The sequence below is a fragment of the Calonectris borealis genome, chromosome Z (genome assembly GCF_964195595.1).
Source record: "Calonectris borealis chromosome Z, bCalBor7.hap1.2, whole genome shotgun sequence".
NCBI lineage: Eukaryota > Metazoa > Chordata > Aves > Procellariiformes > Procellariidae > Calonectris > Calonectris borealis.
The window spans coordinates 423,241-447,729 of record NC_134352.1 but is presented as its reverse complement, the minus strand read 5'-3'; the positions used below and the strand labels follow the sequence as shown (position 1 = coordinate 447,729).

Sequence of the window (24,489 nt, the reverse complement as noted above, 5' to 3'; positions counted from 1 at the left end):
GCCACAACTGCCCTGATCCGGCACATCCTTTCTGTACAGAGCAGACCTCAACTTCGTGAGCCTTTCAACTAGACGCCCACCGAGCTGCACACTCTCAGCAGCTTAAAAACGTCCACTCAGCGCTCTGTGCCTGCATTTCTAGTAGGGAGCTCAGAAAAGACTCCCAAGAAAGAACCTAAGACTGCTTATTAATATATTTTCTCTGCAGCTACTTGACATACCCATTATATGAAAAAAAAACCTTAACTCCCCAATCTCTCCCGGGTGAGCAGAGCACAAACAGGCTGCACAGCCAAACCCTGTCTCACTGTAACACGTAACCATGTTCATCAAATTTCTGCCAGGCTACCGGTGTTCAATCTTTCTGGGAGAGGTCTGCATGCAGGGCCCAAAATTCCTTTGAAGAGACTGACACTGTGTTGTTTGTTCAAACAAAACAGTTGTTTTCAGGTATTCTGAATGCAGATGCAGACTCGTATCTACCAGCCTCCATAAGCCACTTAAGCAATATTAGTAATGGAAAGCGCCAAGTGTCAGCGATGGATTAACCCTCCTGGTGTCCCTAAATGCAGCCTAGCAGTGAGCTTTAGGGCTTAGGCGGGTAAAATTCATCTCCTCCCGTGCTTCCTGACGACATGACAAAATGATGGCAAACTTGAACCACAAACCTCCTAAGACCTTGCACCCCTGGCCTCTAAACCTTCGCTGCTGGCATCTCTCCTGTGAGGAGAGTGTAGAAGGAAGCCAGACAATACCATGAATGCTAATGAACAAGAAGTCATAGTTTTCTTAGTTCCAGTCAAAACCACATATTTTACAAACGTTCCACACTGGTTTTCTCCAACAGCGCCTCGCTGCACCGTGACACGGTGCCTCTCGACTACCCCACGACGCGGGACAGCCCAGCTGAGCAGAGCATCAGCCAGCAGCTCGGGAAGCCGTGGCTGCACAGACGCGATGGTGTTTCCCACGGTGACTCCGCCACGGTAGGCAAGCCGTGATGGCAAAGGACAATGCTGTGGCAGCGGCGAGCTCACCAGGGGACAAAGCCCTGGTGCCCTCTGGACAGCAAGACCTCCACTCCCAAATCCTCTAACCCCTGCCTACCCACCCGCCCTCACCACCTGGAGCCTGCAAAGGCATGCACACGTCAACGGAAAGACTTGCCTCGTGGGGGAGGGTGCAGGATTGCGCCCAGACCCTCTTCCCAGAGCTCACTGCAACAGGGGACAGCTCTCGCCCAGCAACACCGCTGACACCTCCCTCCTATTCGCTCTAGCAATGAACCTGAGCGCCGCAAAGATCCTGCAGGCTGCACAGCATGGGCATCCCTGACTCCCGTCTCCATTTTAAAGCCAAGAACAGCTGCAGTTGGCTTCATTTCATGCACATCAGGTCCAGGCCTTTTGCTCCCAGCAAGTTTCCAATGCAGGTGAAGAGTGGCACCCCTGTGGTACCCTCCTCTGAGGGGTGAGAGCTTCACTTACACGGCAACTGCTGGTTCCTTGCCTCTGAATGTTTTTTAAGTCTGTACCAAGGACTGAAAAATTCTGACCATAAAATTCCAAATGCAAGGATTTATCATAAGGATTCCCATTTTTCTCACACACACATGCACATGCAAAAACACACACACACAGAGCTGCAATTACAGTGACATTTTACCCACTGTAATTATTAGTTATGAAAATAATGAGCTATGAAATTCCAATTTATTGTTGACAACTTTAATGACAAAGCTCTGGAGCCTCGCTCTTAGCTCTATAGTGCAAATATATCTCACGGTAAATCTATTCAAACTATCAAAAGTAAAACCATCGGACATTTGCCTGGTAGGTAAATAAATTGCCCCTTTCTTAGCTGTACGTTGGTCCTAATGGGAATTGGTGGCAAGTCTGCTGCAGCGGAGAGCATCACCAGCCGAACCGCACCAGCCAGGCTGGGAGCAGGAGCCTGTGCCGACAACGGATGCAAAGCCATAACCGAATCAAAAAGTCCATGATGGGCAGGCAGGTCTCAGATAAAGCCCATAGAAAGTTTTCCTCTCTAAAATAGTAAAGGCATCAGCGTCCTCAAACCCACAGCGGGAGGAATGCACGTAGCTTGCAGGGGAATGCATCTCCCCACAATGAAGGCATGAGAGAAAAAGCAGGGACGCTGAGCGTAACCTACACACTGGCTCGTACAGCTCTCTAAAAGCACGCTGTGCAGGGCCATGGCGATGGTGTTCACCAGTTAAGGCAAGTATGGGCTATGAGGAAAAGAATGCCAAGAGCTACAAAACCAGGAGCCTGTGACTTTGCCAAGTCAGTCTGATTCTGAACACTTAAATGGCCACTGAGAGATCATAAATGCTGCTAATCCAAGCAGATCCCCTGTGTGATACTACAAAATATTGCCTTAACAGTCTTTGCAGCTATGCTATGTCCAGGAAAGCAAATCGGTAAAAAATTGGAAAAGAAAAAGATGGTAAAAATAAAAACAGTATGAGTAAAATTCTAAACAATGAAGTAACTGTGAGAGGTTAGTAAATACTTCAGGAATTAACTTTTCCAGATTATCAAGAAAAACATATTCTTGCCAAAAAAAATGTTTTCCTTGATATAAGCTGCTCAAATATCTCAGAATATCTGAAGTCCAAAACCATTGTAATACTATAATTTTCACAAATTATGTTCAGATTTGCTCACAAGATACAAAGAAGCATGAATGGTATTTTTGACCTGAATCTATGTCAAATTTTAAAACGAAATCAGGAAATTATATGAATTTGGAGTTTAATTTCCTGTTGCCACAGTGGTTTGAACAGCTCCAGCCTCAACAGAGGGCTACTCCCAAAAGAGCCAAAATTAAGATGGTTAATAGTTACTTACGGTATTCTGTGCTCTAGTGAAGGATGTATTCCATCACAAGAGTAGAAAAAGATGTGGAATTAAACAGTGGGACAGATTGCAAAATATCCTTTGTGAAGGGCACAGCAATGTTGATGTATATATATCACATATAATTATATTATTGCTAAAAGAAAGTCGTCTTCAGAAAGCAAAACAAGTAACTTCCACAACTTCTGGTTTTTTTCTATTTTACTGAAGATGACTCCCAGATTTCTCTACTTGTTCAGAACAGACGAGTATGGGATATATGCCATATATACAGCAAATACACCCTACCTGGCATTTTGTGCTTTGTGTTATAATTACCTACAAGAAACTGTGAAAGAGGCAAACCAGAGATACGAATAGTGGTACTTTTTTCCCACATCAGGCATATAAAACCACGAGGTCAGGAAGCCCCTTTCCTCACTGGACTGATTTCCTGAGGTTTCTACTATTCTCCATTTGTTTGCAGCCTTCAATTAAGGGGCCGGCATCGATACTTCTCTCCGGACGGACGCAGAAGGATTCGTTGTCCCCCCTTTACCTGCCAAGTATTTTGCTGACGCAGCCATGGCTGACGCGGAGCTGGCGGGAGATGTCACACGGCCGGACCCCTTGGTGGGCGAGCTCCACGATCCTTTGGCGAACAACATCTGGGAGGGGGCGGCCGTTCACAAAAACACCCCCCAGCTGATTCACGCCTCCATGTCCTGAAACACACAGGGGAAGGGGAGAAGGGCAGGAGAAGAAGAGCTGTGTGAGAGTTTCAGAGGTTTCTGCGGGGCAGACCCCCCAGCCCAGCGCTCCCTGGGGCTGGGCATCGCCTCCCCGGTGTCAGTCCAGCCTCCAGCTGCTTCTCCCCGGGCGCTACGGGACCCACAGCACAGAGGCAGTCACGGCCGCGCTGCCTGTGCTGCCGTAATGCCACTTGCCGGGGGGAGGACCCTCCTGCATGAAGGCAGATCGAGCCCCATGTTGGAAATGGCCACGGGAAACCACACAGCGATGCCCAGCTGCCCAGACACGGGCCGCCCTCCTCCCGAAGCCAGCGGCCGCTGTCGCCCAGCTGCAAACTCTGGGGACGGGCCTGGTGTTGCCCCACGGGGGAGAGGCTGCTCATGAACCTCTGCTTAGGAAGCCCACTGAAAGTAAGGCTGGGTGATCAGTCAGCCTACACACTGTTTGTGTCCAAGCACAGAAAGGGACACCTGAAATTAAATACATGGGTTTTTTTCCAAATGCCTTGACTTAATCAAGAGCAAAAAAAAACAGAGCATGATTTCCGCTCTTACAGTTTACAGCAGTTTTGGCAGATATTATAATCCCACAAATGAAACATGAACACTCGGGCAAGCCCCATATATTATTCCTTTTCTAGCAAATTTGCACTGTTCACCTTTAGCAAGGTGAATCATATATCTGGTGGGAAACGGGACCCACTTGGATGAATAGTAGTGGAACTGTGTAAAACCCATGAACATGTAATAATCCCATGTATCAAGCGAGGAAATATAATTAACCCTCACGCTGTTAATCATCCAAACTACTTAGCTTACAGAGGAGTGGAGAAACTGAAAACAAGCAATAGGGGCAGTACGGATGCCAATTCTGGAACAAAAACAGTACTGAAAATCTCTCTATTTGCACAGGGCTTGAACGGTACTGAATAAGCTGACAAGCCAAATGCCTTAGTGTTTAAAAAAAAAAAAAAGATTATATAGACCTATTTTTATTTAAATCCGGTCATTTCACCATTGATAAACTGCTGTCAAACTCTGCAAACACCTTCTAAAACTGTCAGCACACATAATGAATCCACATAAAATACGTGATTGCTAAAGCTAGCTAAAGCCTGTGCCGAGCAGACAAGTGTCTGCTCTCTGCTTTCATCGGTGCGAGAGGCAGACCTCTGCCAGCGGCCGAGCTGGCCTCAGGCTCGCCCGTCCCTCCAGCAGCCCCGGGGCGTGGGGAGCAGCCTTCAGCTGCCCCTGCCCAGGGAGCTGCCGGCAGCACCAGGGATGCTGGGGCTGGGACGATGCTGCGGCCAGAGCGGGGACAACTCCATGGCTGAGGCGTACAGGAGCAACCTCGCAACACTGCGGCGAATGAGATCGTGGACTTCTCATCTCTTAGCGGCTTTAATTGTACAAAATCACGCACAGTGCATTCAATATGAACAGCACGATCCTGCAGCAGTGGTCGGGGAAGGGGAAGGGGAAGGGGAAGGGGAAGGGAAAGGGGAAGGGGAACGGGAAGGGAAAAGGGGAAAGGGAAGGGGGGAGAGGAAGGGGAAGGGGAAAGGGGAAGGGAAATGGGAAAGTGAAGGGGGAAAGAAGGGGAAGGGGAAGTGGAAGGGGGAAGGAAGGGGAAGGGGAAGGGGAAGGGGAAGGGGAAGGGGAAGGGGAAGGGGAAGGGGAAGGGGAAGGGGAAGGGGAAGGGGAAGGGGAAGGGGAAGGGGAAGGGGAAGGGGAAGGGGAAGGGGAAGGGGAAGGGGAAGGGGAAGGGGATGGAGGGGAAGGGAGGGGAAGGAAAGGGAAGAACAGGGAAGGAAAGGAAGGGAAGGAAAGAAGGAAGGAAGGAAGCGTGGGAGGAAGGGAGGGAAAAGGAGAGAGCGAGAGAAAGGAAAGAGAGGTCGAAAGAGAGAAAGAGAGCAAGAGAAAGAGAGAAAGGAAGAAAGAAAAGAAAGGAAGAGAGGGAAAGAAAAAGAAACAAGAAAAAGAAAGAAAGACAGAAAAGAAAGCAAGAAAAGGGAAGAGAGAAAGCATTAAGACATGCGTTTCCTTAGGGAAAGGGCTGATGGCTGATTCTCTCCCGGAGCCAGTTCCCAGCCCCGGGATGCCAGCGGAGCCCGGCCTGCCCGAGAGCATCCGACCCTGCAGCCGCCGGGGAACAAAGGCTGGGGCCGCCGCCGTCCCTCCCGCCGCGCCGGGGGACCCCTCCCCAAACCTGCCGCCGCCTCAGGAAGCGGCACCGGCGCCGACCCCGGCTCCCTACCCGCCCGGCGTCCCTCTCCGCCGTTTGCCGCGCTCACCGGACGGTTGCAGGCGGGCGCCGGGGGCCCCGTCGGGCCAGGGAGCTGCGGGAGGCGGCGGGACGCAGGGCTCGGCCCCCGGCCCGGTGCGGGGCTGGGGGAGCGGGGCCGGTGCCCCAGTCCGCGGCCCGGAGGCCCGGCAGGGAGCGGGGACGGGCGAGACTCGGGGCCGCCTTCGGGCCGGGGCAGCCCCGGCGAAGCAGCGGGCGCGGGGTCCGCCGGCCCTGCCCGGAACTCCGGGGCAGCTGCGGGCAGGGAAGCTCGGGCAGGCGGGGGACGGCGGCGGCCCCGGGCTCTGCCCACGCGGGACGGGGAAGGCGCGGGGCCCTTGGCGGCGGCAGAAGGGGCCGAGCCCCGGCTCGGGAGTGACCCGGCCCCGGCCGCCGTGTCCCGGGCTGCGCCGCTGTCCCCGCTCCCCCCGTCCTCCTCCGCCGCCTTTCACCGGAGCCGTCTCCCCCAGCCCCGGCGGAGTAGCGGGTCCGGAGATCGTTCGGCGGCGAACGGCCCCGGGGGCTCCCCCGCTGCGGGCGGCGGCCGGAGCGAAGGCACCGGGACTTTGGTTTTTTTCCTTCTGTTTTGTCCCGAAATTCCTGCGGAAGGTATCGATTTCCACGGCTGCGAAGGACGGAGGGCGCCGCCGAAACCCGCCGCGGCTTCTCCCGCCCGGGGTGTCCGGCCCCCCGCGGGAAGCCCGTCCTCCGTGCGCTGCGGGTCTGAGAGTGCCGCGTCCCGCTCGCCCCCCGCGGCTCCGCGTTCCCCCCGCGTCCCGCATCGTGGACTTTCCGCGCTGAGAGTTCTCCTTTGAAAAACGTGGTTTGGTTCAATGACGGGAGAGAAACGAACGCGGGCTGAAAACGCCGTGTTGCCGCGGGAGGGAAAGTCCGTTTTCACGGGCGCGCAGAAGCGCGTTACCGGCCGCCGTCCCCGCCCCGCACCCTCCGAGAGCGGGTGACGGACCGAGCGAGCGGGGAGCGGGCAGGCAAACAGCGAGCGAGGGGAAGGCGGAGGAAGGGAGATTTCCAGCCCTAGCGCTGGGTGGTTTATTTTGCAAACAAATTTCTTTTAGCTGAAGGGCTGCGGTGCACCAGGAAATGAGATTAGTTCTACCTTAAATTTCCTCGCAATCTCTCGCCGTAATGCAGCGTTTAACTCACCGTGAGAGAAGATGTCATTTCACATAACGCTGTGCTAATGGATAAGTCTTCCCCGACCTCTCAAGCACAACAAATCTCAGGCAAGCCCATGGCGCACGACCTGTTAACTTAACCAGTCTGCCGCCCGCTCCTCCGCTGCCGCGCTGCCCGGCGCGGAGCTCGCCAAGGAACGGCTATGCCTTCCCTGGGATGGTTAAAAGGAAAAAAATCTTCCCGCCAGCCCCGTTCCGTGCCCTTCGTATTTGTTTGCCTTTTTTTTTTCCCCCGGTTGTTTTTAATTAACGAACATCAAAATGTTGAAATAGAGCGAGAATATCGTATAGCAAACTTTTCCGTTCGTCGGAAACACCGTGCGGCTTTCTTCACGGAGATTTGTTTTAGGGGGAAAAATATATATACGCATATATATACACATAAGCGTGCGTGCACATATACAGATAGATACACATACACAGTTAGTGTGTATATCCCTGTGTATATATAAATGCATATTTGCATCGGCTCTTTTTCTCCGGGAAAATAAGCCTCGGACCAGCCCGCTGCCCGCAGCTTTCCGCTGCCATCCACCTACCGGCGCAACCCCCCCCGCGGCGCGGCCGCCCTTCCCGGAGGGGCCCGGCGGCCCCGGCGGCTGCGGGCGGCCCGGGCGGAGGGACGCGCAGAGCCGCCCCGGGACCGGCGGCAGCCCGGGATCGCCGCTCGTCCGGACCCGCCGGGGCCCGCGGGGGAGCCGGGCCGGCGGCGCCGTCCGCGATCGCGCAGGGCCCGTCGCGGCCGTGTCAGAGAAGTTGAAGTGGCAGCCTACTTACTATGCATTGCTGCAAACGGGTCGTGCTTACAGTGTATTTCCATCGGGGCGGTCCGGGCCGGGGCGGCCTCGCCGAGCAGATCTGGATTCGCCGGCGGATTTGGGGCCGGCAGCGGGGGCCCGAGGACGGAGCCGGAGACCGACCGAAAAAAAACCAAAAAAGGAAAAAAAGCCCAAAACAAAAACCCCCGAAGCGTCCCGCCCCGAGCGGGGCCGCGGTATCCGACAGCGCCGGCCGAGCGCGGCTCCCTGCGCCGCTCGCACCGTCCGGCGACTCCGTCGGGGAGGGCGAGCGGCGGCCGCCCCGGACTGCGCCTCTGCCCCTGGCCGCTCCCCGGACGGCCGCCGAGCCGCGGCACCCGCCTCCCGGCTCCGGGGCGGCGCTGGGCGCGGAAGGGGCGGGCGTCGCGGTCCGGCGGCCGGGAGCCCGGCGCTCCCTCCCCGACGGCTCTTTGTGCTGGCGGCGCGGGCGGCTGCGCGACGGCGGCCGGGGCGGGCGGCGGCGGGCGCTCCGTCCGCGGGGCTCGGTCCCGGGGCGGCGGCGCGCTCCGCCTGTGCCGCCCCCCGCCGCGCCGCTGGCAGCGACTCGCAGAGCCGGGCGGGGCGGCGGTGGGCGAGGGGAGCGGCGGGGGAAGGTGTGCGAGAGGGCGGGGAGCGGGGCGGGGGCCGGGCTCGCCTCGCCTCGCCGCGGCCCCGCGGGACCGGGGCGCCCCGTCAGCGGCCGCCGTCCGACCTGCGGCGCCGGCGCGGCGCGCCCATCGCCCCCGCCGCCGCCCGCGGGCCGCGGGGCCGCCCGCCGCCCCCTCCCCGTCGGCCGCCGGGCTGCCGGGGCGGCGCGGCGCCTGGCTGGCTCGGGCGGTGCGCCCGGCGCGCTGCCGGCCCGCGGCGGGCGGCGGGGGTTGTGGCGGGCGGTGGGGGCGGGGGCGGGGGCGGGCCGCGCGGGGGCGCGCGGGGCGGGGCGGGCAGGGCGGGGCCGGGCGGGGGGCTCCGCCGGCGGCCGCGGGCACCGCCCCGGGACCGCGCCCGCGCCCGCCGGCCCCGCCGCGCCCCACGGCCGAGCTGCGCGCCCCAGCGCGCCCGCGGAGGAGGCGCGGCGGGCGGCGCTTCAGCACCGCGCGGCTGGACAGCGGCGGGCCGGCGGCGGGCGGGGCCCGGCCGTCACTCACCGCCCCGGCCAATCGCAAAAGTTAACTTGCCGGCGGCCCGCATTGGCCGCCGGGCGGTGCCGCTGCCTATTGGCGGGCCACAGGCCAATAGGGGTGGGGGGCGGGGCCGCACGCCCGCGCGGGGCGGGGCGGGGCGGGGCGGGGCGGGGCGGGGGGGCAGCCACGCGAGACCGCGGGGGGTGGGTGTCTCCGGTGGGGGGGGGGGGGCGGACACCGCGTGCCCGGGCCGTGGGAGTGGGACCCCCGACGGCCGGACGGAGCGTCCCGGGGCTGTGGGACTCCCTACGGGTGGACGGCGCGTCCCGGGGCCGTGGATCCCCGACGAGCCCGTGCGTGGGTCGGGGCGCGGGCCGAGGCCGCGGCCGGGGCCGGGGTGGGAGCCCTCGCCCGCGCTGTCCGCGGCGGCGCCGGTGAGGTCCGCGCTGGCGGGTTGCGGCCGCCGCGTCCAGGGCCGACGGGTTCCCGCTCCGACCGCCCAGAGGCGGGTCCTGCCCCGGGCGGCGCCGGCCCCCAGGCCAGGGCTCCAGGCCCGGCGAGGCGGCCGGGATGATCCCGCCGCGGGTGAGCGCGGGGGGACGGCGGAGCACGGCCCGCCGCCCTCGGCCCTGCTGCCCGGCTGCCGCCCCGCCGAGGGATCGGGGACCCGGCTCCCCGGCCCGCCGCCGCCCTGGGCTTGGGGGCGCGGAGGGAGCTTTGCCCGCCGCCCCCGGGCGATCGCCCCCCGCCGCGCTGCGCCCGCGGGCCGCGCCCTCGGGGCTTCGGCGGCGGCAGCGCCGGGCCGGGACCCCCCTCGGGGGCGACGGGGGTGAGCGTGGGGCGAGTTTTCGTTGAACGCGAAACTCCCGCGCGCGGCCGAGCCGCCGTCGCGGGGCCGGGCCGGGGGGTCCGGCCGGGGGCGGGGCGGGCGGGGGGCTCCGGGCCGGGCCGGGGCATGGCGAGGGCCGGTTCCTGCGCAGCTGCGCAGCCGAGCCGGGGGCCGTCGGGCCGGTCGCCGCCCTCCGCCACTCGGTACCCCGGCCCGAGGGAGACCCCGGGATGTGGGGGCGCGGGGTCCGCGGGGCCGCGCCGGTCTGCTCGGAGCGGGCAGGGTCGACACCCCTCCCTGCCTGGCCTTCATCTCCCCCTCCTCCTCCTCCCCCGCGGGGCACTGCTGCAAAGCCCCCCCGGCCCGACACCCCGCAGGGATGCGGCGGCACCCGCGGTGCCCGCGGCAGCAGAGGCCTCGGGGCGCCGCGCTTGCTGCCCCGGCAGACCTGCCGATGCTGCCGACCCCGGCCGCCCCCGCCGCGCGGGGCGTGCGGCGCGCCGCCATGAAATGCTTTATCGATTAAATGATTATTCAGGCGATTTAACTAATAAAAGGCCCCATCGATCGCGTCGCAATTGCATTCCGCCACCGAGCCGCGAGGCCGCCTCCCCGCGCACACCCGCACCCGCCACCAGCCCCTCGGCCACGCCGCCGCCACGCTCCCCGCAGGGACGCCGGGACGAGGCTCGCCGCGGCCTCTCGCCGGTCCCCGGGCCTGGTCCCCGGGCCCGGTTCCCTCGCCCGCCCAACCCGAGCCGCGGGGCCGGCGGACACCCGGGTGGCCCCGGCTCCGGCGCGGGGCCCCTCCGCGGGACACAGGGGTCTCAGCAGCCCCCGCGCCCATCCGAAGGCCCCACGGGGAGCCGGCCCCGCCGCCCGCCCGGGCCCCCGGCCGGCCCCGCCGCACCCGACTCTGCCCCGCACCGCGGCCCACGCGTGACGGGCCGCCGTGGCGGGTCTCGGCGTCTCCCGTGGCTGCGGAGCCGCCAGGCTCCCCGCGGCGTCCAGCCCGAGTCCCACCTGTGCGGCCGGCCCGGGGCGTCGCGTAGGTTTTCTCCAACTCCATCCCGGCTTTTCAGGTCTGGGGGAAACGGAGAGAGAGAAAAGTTGCCACGTCGTGTTGATGTCGCCTTCCTTTTCCTTCTTTTTTTCCTTTTCTCTTCTTTCCTTGTTTTGTTTTCTCTTCTCTTTTCTTGTCTTTTTTCTTTTTTTCTTTTTTTTCTTTTTTCTTTTCTCTTTTCTCTTTTTTCTTTTCCTTTTCTTTTTTCTTTTCCTTCTTTTCTATTTTTCTTTTTTGTTTTTTCTTTCTTTTTCCTTCTTTTTTCTTTTTTTTCTCTTTTTTTTTCTTTCCTTCTTTTTTTTTTTGAGGGGCTCTCGCAGGTTGGAATAATTCAACCCTTCCGCTCCCCGCCGAGCTTTTGCAGCTGATCACTGAGCTGAAACTAAACGTTTTAGGTGGAAAAAAGCCTCTGAAGGAACCGTGAAATGATTAAGAAACTAAAGAGCTCCTCGCCATGTGAGATCATGTCCTGTTCTCTAAAACATCACAAGATGTCCCCAGACGCAGCCAAAACCCAAGAAAACTCTGACATCTGTTGTAGCAGGAATCAAAGTTTGCTCGCAACCAGCCGCCCCCCGAACGCTCCGCCGGTTGCTGCAGAGCGGCGGCACCGGCGGCAGCACCGGCAGCGGCAGCGGCACCTGCCCGCTCTCCTGCGCCAGCCCCAGCCCGTCACCAACTTTTCAGCAGAACCCACTTCCCCTTCCCGGGCCAGGGGTGACGCCGCTCCCCGGGGCCGCGCTCCCCACCGGGCCGGGCCGCCGCGGGGGCGGGACGGGGACTTGCCTGCTGGTGCCTGGGGGGCGGCGGAGAGACCCCCACCGCTCCGCATCACCCCCCACCCTGCCCTGCGCTTCGCCCCTCGCTCGGGCACAGCCCGCAGGCCGGAGCGGAGCCCGGGGGGCCGGGGCCGAGGGGCCCGACGGAGGTGCGGGGGGCTGGTCTTTCCCGGCCCGGGGGGTCCGCTCGGGCTCCCCGCGCACTCCCGCTTATGCGGCGGCCTCCCGCCGGTACCGAGCCGCAGCTGCAGAGCCACGGCCGTGTCCTGCAGGCCTCGGCGGCGCGGGTGAGGGAGGGGGGAGAGGGGAGGGGGCGAATCCACGAGGCCTCGATCGCTCCGAGGTTTATTTTTCAGCAAACGCGATTCGGGGAGAAAAACGCTCCCCTTCCCCAAGGGAAAATAAACATCAGCTCCCGTGAAACCGGGCCCTGCGAGAGCCCTGCCTGGGCTGCTCCCCTCGCCCGCCGGCGCCTGCAGCGATGCGCCCACTCCCACCCGCGCACACCCACAGTCTGCGGCCTCCCACGCCGCTGCCCCAGTCCCTCTCCCACGAAACCCGCCCAGACATGAAACCAGTCCGCTGGCGGCGGACGCGGGTGGGTTCTGCTCCCCGCCCCGGCGGTCCCCGCGCCGGCACCGCCGCCCCACGGCCTCCTCCAGGCGTGGCGGGGGCAGCCGCGCCCCGGTGCCGAGCGGCCGCGAGCAGGGGCGCGCAGCGGGCGGCTGAAAGGAGGGGACCCCGCTGCCAGCAGGCAGAGCGGGCAAGGGCAGCCCCGCTGGGGCCGGGTCCTGCCGGCCACGGGCGGGGATGCCCGGGGGAATGGGCCTCTGCCGCGGAGCCGCTCGCCGTGCCGGGCAGAGCCAGGCGGGGCCGTGCCGGTCCGGACCGCACCGCTGGGAAGGAGGGACGTGCCCGGATTTGGGGACGCGAGGCCGGTAATGGGGCTCCCGGCGGCCTCTCCCGGCGCAGCCCCGCGACCCCGGCCTCCCGCCCTCCCGGGAGCTGACATGGACGCGGCTCTCTTTCTAAAACCTTCCTTTCCCCTCCCGTCCAGCCCTCCGCTTCGGATTCTGTCGTATCCGAGGACCGACGGCCCGGCTGCCCCGAACGGCCCCGCAGCTGCGCCGGGGCAGGGCTCACCGGGACCCCCAGCCGCCGGGCTCCGACCCAGCGTGGCTGGAGGGAGGCCGGCTACCGCCTCTCGCCCTTTTGCTTCCCTTTTCACCAACGTTTCTCCGCTCTCATTTGCTTACACAAAAATAGCCGGCGCCCAGGGCCCGCTTTCGGCCGGCTCGCCCCGAAATGCGAGTGCGAACAGCCGCTGCGGGATGGTCCCTCCCTGCGGCGCTGCCCCGGGGAGAGGCAGCCCCAAATAAGCCAGCCAAAGGGACGGCAGACCCCCCATCCCTCCAGACGCTCTCCTCGCCGGCCCACGGCCCCGTCAGCAGCGAAGAGTCCAGGAGCGCTTCTCTGACCTCACGCAGGGAAAAATGAGCGAAAAACATTTTATTGTCCTAAAAACAGGCCGCGGGACTCCCGCCGCCCCTCCCGCCTCGGCAGCGGAGCCGCCCGCTCGGCCTTGCCCGACGAGGAGCGTGGGGAGGCGGCGGGGGCTGCAGCGGGGCCCGGCCCGGCCCCTCACATGTGCCAGCGCGGCGGCGGCTGCAGGGACGCGCGCGGCACCGACCCGCGTGGGCACCGCGGGGTTCGCAGCTCTGCGGGATGCGCCCGTGCCCTCCCCGCCTGCGAGCAGGGGCTGCGCCCGCCCGTGGGCCGCCCCCCGTCCGCCCCGGCGCTGCCCCGGCCAGGCCCGCAGTCGGGCCTGTTGCCTTCGGGGGCCGCGGCATCCCGGGGCTGTGCGGGCTCCGGCCCCGCGGCCGCTCCGCCGGCTGCCCCGCCACCGCTCCGGCACGGCACCCCGCCCGCCGGCCCCGGCGCCGGCGCCGCTCGGGCCCCCCCACAGGCGCGTTAACGAAAAGACCGCGGAGGCCTCCGCGGGGAGCTGCACCCCTCGCCCCCTGCCCACTGGGGCGGCCGGCTCTGGGGTGCAACGTTTGGGGCGAGACCTGTACTGGCCCCCTCGTTGCCCCCCGAAGCGCGGGCCCCATCCTGCGGTCCCGCTGCGCCGTGATTTAACGCCGGCTGTGAGAAACCTGCGCCTCACAGGCGCCCGGGAAAAGCCCCCGCTGCTCCCACACGGGGACCACGCGCCCGGTGTCAGCAGGGCTGGAAGCAGCCGGGATCCCGCCGCTCGGGCGGACGCTCTCCGGAGCGGCCCCTGGAAAACGGGTCCCGCTGTTCCCAGGAGCAACTTCTGCCGGGGCTCGAAAGGCTCCGAGGCCGAACCCCCCCAGGAAGGCACGCTGGGGAGCCAGCCCACCGCAACGCCGCGGCTGCAGCCGGCGGGTCCCCGCACCGCCTTTCAGAGCGCTGCTGCGCGTTCTGTCCGCGGCAAGAGGGGGGTAGGAAAGCAGCGAAGAGAAGAGCGGTGGAGCAGCAGAAATCTGGTTTTGGAGTTTTCCAAGGACAGTTGTTGTTGCCTGTCCTCTGTCAAGCGACGAAAAGATGATAAACCCGGCCTAAGCTTTTGTCCTTTTCTCTCTGATGCATAACGTTAGGAAGCGAAAGGATAACCTTCACCCCACAACGCTCATACTGCAGACCCAGACACTGCACAAGGCTCGGCGTAACAGATCACAGCCGAAACACCTGGAGCCTACGGAGAGAAGTGTTTGCAACGCCTGGCCTCCCCAGGTACCAGCCTGCTCTGATCCTTGGGCAGCCTCTTTTCCCAAGGCGTGCTTAATCACCATTTTGGGGAAGTGGAGGGCAGAGGGTTGCACAGAGCATCCAAAGCACGGTACCGCCTTCAAAGTTATTTGCGTTTTCTCACATTTCTGTAAAACACACCAATACCAAATGTGGAAGAGGGGGAGCACTGCTGCAGATGATGATCTGCCCCTCAGTCCAGGCAGGAATCGGTAGTGGGAGTTTTACTGTTTTAGAAATAGCCGCTGCTTCTCTGCAGTACCATAGACTCTTTTTTTCCCCTGACGTCTGTCATTTTAAATTCAAAATATGGATGATCCGGTGGTGATCGTGGCCCAGTATGTTCCCAGAGATAAAAGTGAACTCTGAGATGGGTATGCTAATTAGACTGAAGTAATTTAAAAGGTGTTAGATGGGCAGTCCTGTAAAGTTGAGAGCATTTTGGTAGCATAATCTAATACCCTCAGTGATCTTTGGAGAGCTGTCCACAGGAAGCCATCAGGAAATGAGAGTGTGAAAAGGCATCCCGACAGCAGCTGTGTGTGCTCAGATAGTCCACACGGAAGAGGTGCTGTGTCCCCCCTGGATGAGATTGATCGGGAGAGGTGTAGACAATCTTGCTAGCGCTCAATTTCCCAGACCAGTCAGTCCAGTGAGGGGACAGAGCCGAGGTGGCACAGCTGACAAAACCAGTGGGTTTTATTTTCGAGAGCGTGAGAGGAGGGCAGGAAATGCTGAGAGACTTCTTTTTTTCAGTCAATATGCATCATTACTTTTGCTATCCTCTCACCTACCACTAACTGCAGCCTCAGAAGTGCTGCTAGTTGTACTGGGCGGTGAGCAGCACACGGGGGGTCCTTGTCGGGTGTATTCAGCAGAGAGAGCTGCCGTTGTCCTGTAGCAGGGAACACCACGGCAGGGTGAAATGCTTTTCTGAAAGAGCTGCCCATAGCTTCGCTGGCCTGCACCCTGAGGGCTGCTCCTCGCTACCCCTTTCTGTGCCTCTGGGACTTTTTTTCTCCAGTCCACAACCATATAGTGACCAGGGCCTGTGTTTTCAGAGATAAATTTGTGTCAAAGCAGAAGACCAATCTAATTTATCAAAGCAATGAATAGCCTAAACCTGTTTTATTAGTCTAGTGTGGAAGGGTTCAGGGCCACAGTGAACGCTTCAGTCCCCTCTCTCAGTCACTTTCACTGATCTAGAGTGTGGTTATTTTGATAGGTAGAAAGACATGGTTTTAAAAGTCAACTTTGCAGAACTCTCTGCCTGGTGACACGCTTACGTGCACAGCTGAAAATGAGCCAGCATCTGAGGGAGGCCAAGCCACACCAGATGCTGGCTTCTACGTCTTCCTGAGAGCTCTGTAAGAAACCCCACCGTATCCCCTGAGATTACTGCAGTGACGTGGTAGAGCGAGGGCCTGGCCTCCTGGGAGCACAGCATGGCTGGACTGCAGAGCTTGGGCTTCCCCGGCCCCTGCATGGTAGCTCCTTGTTTAAACCCAGTGGAAGAGCGCCGTCAGAGCAGAGCTGTTGTCCTCCAGCCCACGGGGCATCCCGGCAGGCTCCTCAGGAAGGCAAAGTGCTTGTTACGGATGGAGCGGCAGAGGCAGGCTGAGCACTGCTTTTGGGACCAGAGTGCAGAGCGGAGGAAACAGACGCCCGAAGGCTGTCGTGTCTGGGGGTGCACAGCCAGGCCAGGGGAAAGTGGGAGAAAGGAAAGGTTGCTGAGCCCTTTGCCACATGGGAGACCTAGTGGCATGCCTGGGGACCACACAGGTCTGGGCAGAGCACAGAGCAGGAATCAGATCTTTGCAGCTGTAGGTCAGGGGCCGCGTGAAAAAGCACCTTCGAAGTCCACCCTTTGTCACTGAGCTTGGACTTTAACAGTGCCCCCGGGCACCTGGCAAACGAGATGCCCAGAGGCAGGTTGTAACCTACCTTCTGCTTTAAGCAGAATGGAGAAGCTTGCTGCGCGGCCACCATCTTGCTTGAAGGAACAGCTTGCTCAGTTATAAGCCCTGCTTCCCTCTCTCTGAATGCATCCTCACATGGATATTTTGAAAAGGGGCCCATTTTGGCCATGCTGCAAAGGGAAGAGACCAAGAATGAGGATTTCTTAATGGGAGCTCTAGCTGGAAAGCGATCGACTCTACTATACAATGCTTGCTTTTTCAGTCTCTCTGGAGAAAGCCAAGAACAAAAATTTCAACCCAAGTCCAAACTTTTGTGTTTGCTGCTATTAAAACGTTGAAAAAGGTCAAATTGATTCCTTTGCTTTGAGAATTGCTGGGAGAAGAGGTAGATTGGAAGATAGGAAGTTAAATCACTGAATAGTCTGCTTCCAACAATTGCCAGCAAAGAGGAAAATACAGTTGATTAAGTGAGCCCTTAACTAGACAGAAAAGTGTCCAGAAAATGCAAGCAGAAGACAGGAGGTTAAGAAATCTAAGGCTTTCTCAAGGCTCAAAAGGAGACATACCAAGGGTATTAACTGTTATCTTTCCTAGATTAGATTTCATGTTAATAATCCAATTCTCCCCTATTGATTGAAAAAAAGGGTGGTGGGTCACAGCCTCCAAACACATAATTAACTCTAATCAAATCAATGGCCAAGACCAGAAACTGGGCAGTATTCAGAGTCCAGCTCTGTCCAGAATCTCTCTAGATCAGGTGTTTAAGACCTACAGGAACACAGTACAATATTCTCCTGCTCCTCCTTGGCTAACTGGTTGATTGTTAAGTAAATACATCTCTCAGTTGACATGCTGCCACGTACATAAATAGATGCCGCTGTAAATCCCAGCTGCCAAAGGATTTTTCATCTCAACATATTTTGCTTCTAAAGACATTTCAGATTTTCCATAGAATATTTATTAGATACATCATAGCACACACAGCATAGCTTTAGGTGGGTGTTTTAACTGCCACGTTTCAATGGCTTGCAGAAAGGTTTCCTTCCATAGTTTTAGGAACCATGCCAGTACATGCAAGAACATTTAAATACGCATTTTATCATGCTAATCACCAGAGCCTTTGTGCAGCAAGACCTATATATTCACAGATATTCAAAGGAGCAGTCTGCTAGCACAGATGAAAACGTTTGTACATTTTCAAGCCCCAGGCCATGCTGTTACAACCCAGGAAGTTTTTCATTCCCAGCAGCCCTGGATAAAATTCTGGTTAGACACATGGGCTGGGGAAGGTTTGGGCAGAGCAAGGTGGGATGCACATCCTGGGATGCTGGTATCATCTCTTAAATGGGTGCTGCAACTAGGACCTGGCGCAAGCAAAGGACTTGCCCACAGCAATTTGCCAGATTTTCATATCTGTGGAGCACCGCTAGAAGCAACTCAGATGTCCCCCCCATTACTGTGGACAAGCAGATATCTTTTTGATAGAGGAAGGTGAAGCTTTCTAGTTGGTTTTTTAATCTCTTTTCATATGCACACCCAAAACCGCTTCCCAAGGTCCCTACATGGCAGAGTAAGTTTGCTTGCAGTAGGTCTGTCTTTCACACAGTGCAGTTGTACCTCATGGCCATGTAGGTCCAGGAACTAGCTGCAGCCAAAAAGGCAGATCTTGTACCCTTCTCTCTCCCTCCCCCCTGTGCTGTAGCTGTCTCTGGGGAGCTGAACTGTCAGAAGACAAATAATTTATAACCATCCTGGAGCGGCTGTCCTGTGCAATAACTCCCTTAACTGGCCCACGCCGCACTGCACAAACACAAATATTGCTGGAAGGGAAAATGCGGGGGCACACGGCTAGGGAAGGGGTCTGGGGAAGGTGGTGCTGGGTATGTGTTGGCAATGACGTGTCATGCAGGGCTGCAGCAGAGCAGCTCGCAGGGGTAGCTTGGGGCTTTCCCGTGCAGCACCTGCAGCCAGGCTCGCTCGGACGCCAGGAAGGAGCAAATGACATTGGGCTGGGCCTGTGCGGAGGTTGTACGTTCTGGCCGTGATGCTCAAAAAGGTAATGTCTCTTGTGTCTCTTGCCAGCTCTGCTCTCTTTCCGTTGTTTTGCTGCTCAGGGTTTCCATCACCATGTCTTCCCAGGATCCAGCTGGAATGGGCTCTGACAAACTGGAAATGCCCATACCGTGGCAGCGGAACAGGGCCTGCAAATTGCACCCTCATCAAGGCGACTCCACGATGGTTGGCCAGCACACGGCACAGCCAAATGCCAGCCTGCCAACCTCTCTGTCAGTGCAACGCTACTCTGCTCAGCACAGACATTTTTCCAGGGCCCACTTCTTTTGTTTTGCTTTCTGCCAGGATATGCACAGGCTGGGCCAGCCACCCCCTCCTCCCCGTTTGTGCCTGGCTGTCTCTGTTCTCCCACCCCTGTCGAGAGTGCCGCTGCTCACCCTCTGGGCTGTACTGCTGTACGGCGCTGCACTGTGTGGTACTGCTCTACCTAACAGCAGACTGAGAAAAAAGTCCATTGCCCAACAAGGAAAATAAAATAAAAACAAAAAAGGAAAGTTTCACCACATTTGCTATCTGTACTTTATCAGTTATTTTACTGAAAAAGGTCAGGAAGGTTTCTTGCCTTTTCATTTCACGAATCAACTCCTCCCCTTTTGCTCTCGCTGCGTTTCTCTCACCTGCACCCAAGCCATTAGCCTCATAGTAACTTACACACTGGCATAGAATAAGACAAAGCATTTCTTTCCCCTGGAAATCCTCTCGGGCAGTGTTTCAGGCCACCTGGCTTTGAAAAATGCTCAAAGAGGCAGAAGCAGCCTCCAGCTGTGGGTCCCATACAGTCTAAGCAAACCGTGCTCGGCACTGGGGATCGCTCATCCTTCCACCTCTGCTGTTCGCAAAGTCGGGTGCTTCTTCACCTCTCCGGCAGCAGGGAAAGCTGCTGCTCCCTAATGCCACGCATACTAATGTGCGAGCTTGGGTGGAATCCATGCCACAGAGGGGTTGCGAAAGGACGGTCCATGCGGGATGTGAGTAACTCACGCTGGCTCAGCTCTGTACAGCAACAGGTCGGGGGTGTTTTCAGTCCTCGCGTTCCTTTGAGAATAATTACCGCACAAGACTGTTTTTTTCCTCTCCTTAGGTATTTTTGGTGTAATTTCTTTTTCTTTATTTGCATTCACTCTAATTCTGCAGGGCGGGGGCTGCGTTTAGAGCAGATGACAAAGAGCTCTGCTCTTTATCATCACACGGTGAATTGTAGTTAACTGGAGACTTTAAGAACAATACAGAACTCTATTTCATTAACTCCAGATACTGCTTACCTCCAATTATACAGCTGTATGAAAATTACTAAGTGTGAAATATAAAAAGGTTGCCTTGTAATTGAAACCTTTTTTTAGTCAAATTTTGAAATCAATAAGAAAATTTAAAAAGAGTGGTTTGATAATACTTACCCTGTTTGCTAAATATATAGCTATAGCCACCATGAAAAGCCATTTACCTTGTGATGTGTTCCACAGAAAGGAAAACTGAAGAATTTCCTTGCTTGCTTGCCTGTCTTAAAATACAGTATTTCAGTTAAGCACAAGATGAGGCAACATGTGTAAGCCAAAATACAGGATGCGTCACCGAAAGGACAAAACTCTGCTGATCACAGCTGGTGGGCACGGCCCCTCCGTCACCTCACTGGCAAAAATCACTGTGCGAAAAGGCTTCGCCCACACTCTAACGCAGCAGACCCTCGACGCAGGCCGGGCGGTGTGCGGGGCCAAGGCTGCCTTGATGTGAGCTGGGGGAAGAGCCGCCTGCCCGGTCGGAAGGGACCGTGGGCCCCGGCTGTGGGCAGGCATCGCCTGCTGTCCCAGAGGGCAGGACCAGCTCTGCCTGCCGCATGATACTCCCTGGGGACCGCTGGGTAATTGCCCACTCAGCAGCTCACAGAGGAAGAAAAGGCTCATGTTGCACTAAAATCTAGCCTCTCTCTTTTCTCAGGTTGGAGATCCTAGCAGATTTTTTGGTGGAGCTGTGGCTCCAGGGATGAAATGGCATCCGATGAATGCCCAGCTGAGCCTAGCCATGTGTGGCCGGGGGAAGACCCTTCTGCTCGCATGGGATGTGCTCCTGTCACTGAGGCTCGTGGCAGCCTCCAGCATGACGGAGATTGCGAAGACGAACCCTCGTATCTAGTGTCACTAAAGCGGAACAAAACATTCTTTAGGGGAATTTCCTCACTGCTTTTACAGCTCTGCTCTGATATTTACTTCGCTTATTAATGCTGCTATTTTAGTTTTGTCTCTATTTCTTGCCCTGTAGGACATGCATTATTTTGAGTATAGCAACCGATTTCAGGGAAGTTTTCCAGAAGTTTTGCAGCAAGGCACATGGGACATTGTTAACCCCTTGTTTCCCGAGGGCAGATTGCCAGCTGCCCAGCTGGGAGACCTCTCTGAAAACTTGAGGTGTGACAAAGATCTTGCTCTTTGACAGGGCTGCCTTTCTCTATTCCCCTCCCTTGCTTTAGGAGTCAAAGAAACCTCCTGGCCCATAGTCCAACCTCACCTACAGCACAAGACAGGGGGAGCTTGTCACCACTGTGAAGGAAGATGCCACCAGGTCTTTTGCTGGCTGTCATGATCTGGTCAGGAGGGTTGTAAACCCAAGCTGGGTTTATGCTTTGCAGCTTGGCATGGGTGATCAGCAGGTAGTTGCCCACCTTTCTGTTTCACTGTCTGGCCCAGCAGAGAGGATATCTGAAGTACACCAGTGGCACGCTTTAAAGGAAGGTCTGTCCAAGCCTGAGAAGGGAAGTATAGTGGTACTGGATGGACAGTAAGGGAAATCTAGAGGGAGAAGAAAGGACTGAGTCTGAAAAATAGAAAGGCTCTGGCATGGAAGACAGAGGTCATATGTGCTCCTAGCCTGGATGGGCATTTGGATTGGAGGGCAGGGCTTAATGTGTCCTAACATCTGCCAGATCTATGTGATGAGGGCAAAAAAATCCCAGCGTGAGTGTGGGTGATAAGCAAGACAAAGATCTGTGAAAACTCTCCACTGCTGTCATCTCACTCTTTTGTTTCAAATTTTGATATACTTTTTGCTAAAATCTCCACCACTTGGGTTCCTGTGAAACTCATCGGGCTGTCAGCTCTCCTTGGAAAAAGTAACACATTTAGCATCTGCAAGACTGCAGAGGAGAAACTACAAGAGGCAGCTCCAGAGCTTGCAAAGCTGACAGCCAATAAGAAGGCTCCATGTTAAAAGAAAAAACGTATTATTTTGCTAACTTAGTTACAATTTTGTGGCCTTTACCTGACAGTTTTGATTGCTGAGGGTTGTCTGTACCACTTTATCCACGGGTGTGGCACTTATGCACAGCAAATATTTTGATGATTACCATGACTAGAGACTTCAGGCATCTTAAAGATAGAGTGAGTCCAGTCCATCCGTGCCTGTCCTCTTCACCACTCAGCCAAGAGGTTGGCACTCCCAGCACCATTAGGAGGAGAAGACATGTTATCCACCCCAACCATTCTCATTGCCTCACCAGCAAGGAAATTACATGCTCCAGGCAGACAAAATACGAGCAGGACAGCTTCCCCCCCTATCCCAAACCCTCCTCAAACCCGCACTCACTAGCAAATATTATTACTACCACAGGAACTAGAGGTCTCAACCACAGCCTGGCTCCCCAGTACACCAGCAGCTATGCAAGCTTCACCACTAAAGATACCTTGTATATATGCTCCATTTCCTAGTACTAGTATTTTTTTTTTTTAAAAAAAAGGAATACCACTAGTGGGCTTCCTCTATCTACATCCAACTGTTTTCAAAAAGCAGTCATGGTGAGATAGCAGACGTGAAATGCAGATCCTTGTCCTGTCTAGGTAAGCCACCTGGGTCTCATACTAGTTAATTATATCAACATAGCAAATTCTACCTTGCAGCTGGATGAAATTCAATCAACAACTTCATTTGCTCTGGTTCAATACTAGCATTTTAAAATACAAAAGTCTACCTGCAAACTACAGTCTTTAATCCAACCATCAGAACATGGGCTTGAAATTTTAAAACCACACAGAAGAAGGGCTTTTGTACTTGCTGTATTTGCTATCTGAATATTGCAAATTATTTTAAAAACAGAGTTGTACATGTATATCTGATATCATTTGAACTAATGAGTGTATTTTTCTAATCTTCCCAATGCCAACCTAACAACCCATTTCCAATATCATGCATAATTTGTTTTCTGTATAGTAATAAGATTAACAACTTCACATTTACACGGGGTACTGAGTTATGTTCAAATAAAGTAAGTTCTAATGAGAAAAATTGGAAGTGGCAGCAAATCAATGTTCCACTCAGCAATCCAGGTTTATGTGTGTTTGTCTATCTTTTCTGCATGTATTTTTGTCAAAATTCCACTGTAAACAAGATAATTTCTTTCATGTTGGGTTAGCCTGGGTAAATATGTTTAATGAACAACAAATACATTGTAAACATTGAAATAAATCTAAATACCTCAGAAAATATCCTGGAAACTATAGGGTGCTTCAACAGATACAGTATACTAAGTATGAGGCTACACTGCATGAACTTACCGCACAGAGAAAGCTGACATCAGGCACAGCTTGATTCCAAAATAATTCTTAAATGCTTTATTTTAAAAGATCCACCCGTATAACATGCGTATATCAAAGAAGCTTCTTTTTGTCAATAGGGCTGGAAAACTTGCCTTTTAAAGTAAAATATTGAAACACTAGCAGAAATCAATGAATTTTAGCTAAGCAAGACAAAGATTAGAGAGATTTCTAGTTCCTTCTAGAAATTTATATTCACAGAAGGGCCACTACTAAAATGCACTGCAGTGATTGTCTGAACCTAAACCTCCAGGATTTATCCTAACAGTCCTTTTTCTAGGACTCCCACTTAAGCCCATGCCTCTCGGACAGTGCGGTAACAAGGTCACCAATGTCTTTCTGCAAAAGATGTGAATAAGTAATTTTACTTGAGCATTTATGTACTAACACTTAGGGCATCCATCTGCCTTTCCACTAATAGGGAACTTGGTACCAAAGGAGCAGCAGGTCTCCACCACGTTTTACAGTCTAGGAAGCTGTGCACTGCTTGTTGCGATACGGGTTGGGAGATACCTGTAAATCTCTCGAACACAAACGAAGCCCTCTATTACTAGGCAAAGCCCCTACATCTTCCCAGGGCAGGATGCTCATGGAGAGTGAAGACACTTTATTCAACGCCACCCCAGCAGGGCACGTTTCCACATCACCGGTGCAGAGATAATTGCTGGCATCTCATCAGGTGAACCGCTTAGAAAGGGGAGCCGTCAGGTCCTGATCAGGAAGTTTCTCTGATCATATCTCCACCAAACTGCAGGGGAAGGTATTTTCCCAGCCAGTGGCAGGGATTTTGTCCCTTATCCTTTAGATCCTGTGTGATCTACAAATGCACCCCTCTCTCCTCCCTGATTTGCAGCCTCTCCTCCCTCCCTCATCCTGAGTGTGGCGTGGTGCTGTCCCGGAGGTGGGCGATTCGCGCTGGGCAGGGGAGAGTCCCTGCCCAGAGGCAGACCACGGGTCCGCCTGGGACCGTGGATGCTTGCTGTGGCTGTAGCTGAAACGGTGGGAGGAGAACAGAGAGGACTGACACCCGTGGGTGTCATGTGCCACCCAGCAATCAAGACCTGAATCCCTGGGTCCTGTAAACAGGACAGGTCCTGCACATGAGGGACTGAATCCACTATCGTGTGCTCAATCAGTGCCAGTTGCATTTTCCACCTGCCTGGGAACGTCCCTGCAGCTGTGGGGCTGCGCCGGTCCCCGTGCCTAGGCCCTGATGATGGCCCTCCAGCTCCCCGCACTGCAGACACCCATCCTTTCCTTCTATTATTCCTAGGGCCACGTTGATATTTGATGAACACATTTTTGTCAAAGCTCTCCACACAATAACCTGTGGACCAGATCTACTTGGGAAGGTGGGCAGTAGGTCCAGTGATGATCCCAGACCCAGGGAGGTCTCTGCCCGCCTGATGTCCAGCACATGGGAGGCAGAGGTGGGAGATGACTCTCCCGTCTCCCACGGCTCAGGA

At 56.6% G+C, this 24,489-nt stretch overlaps 1 protein-coding gene across 1 annotated transcript in view; it reads right to left on the bottom strand.

Annotated features, from left to right (window-relative positions):
* The window catches only part of PAX5 (paired box 5), a 137,778-nt gene extending 125,535 nt beyond the window's left edge, over window positions 1–12,243 (bottom strand). Inside the window, exons 1-2 of the mRNA XM_075137850.1 lie at window positions 10,864–12,243; window positions 3,421–3,586 (exon numbers count right to left, since the gene is read on the bottom strand). Coding sequence (XP_074993951.1) covers window positions 3,421–3,586; window positions 10,864–10,909 — 212 coding nt within the window. The 5' untranslated portion in view covers window positions 10,910–12,243. The remainder of the gene's footprint in view (window positions 1–3,420; window positions 3,587–10,863) is intronic.
* Window positions 12,244–24,489: the final 12,246 nt, after the last annotated feature.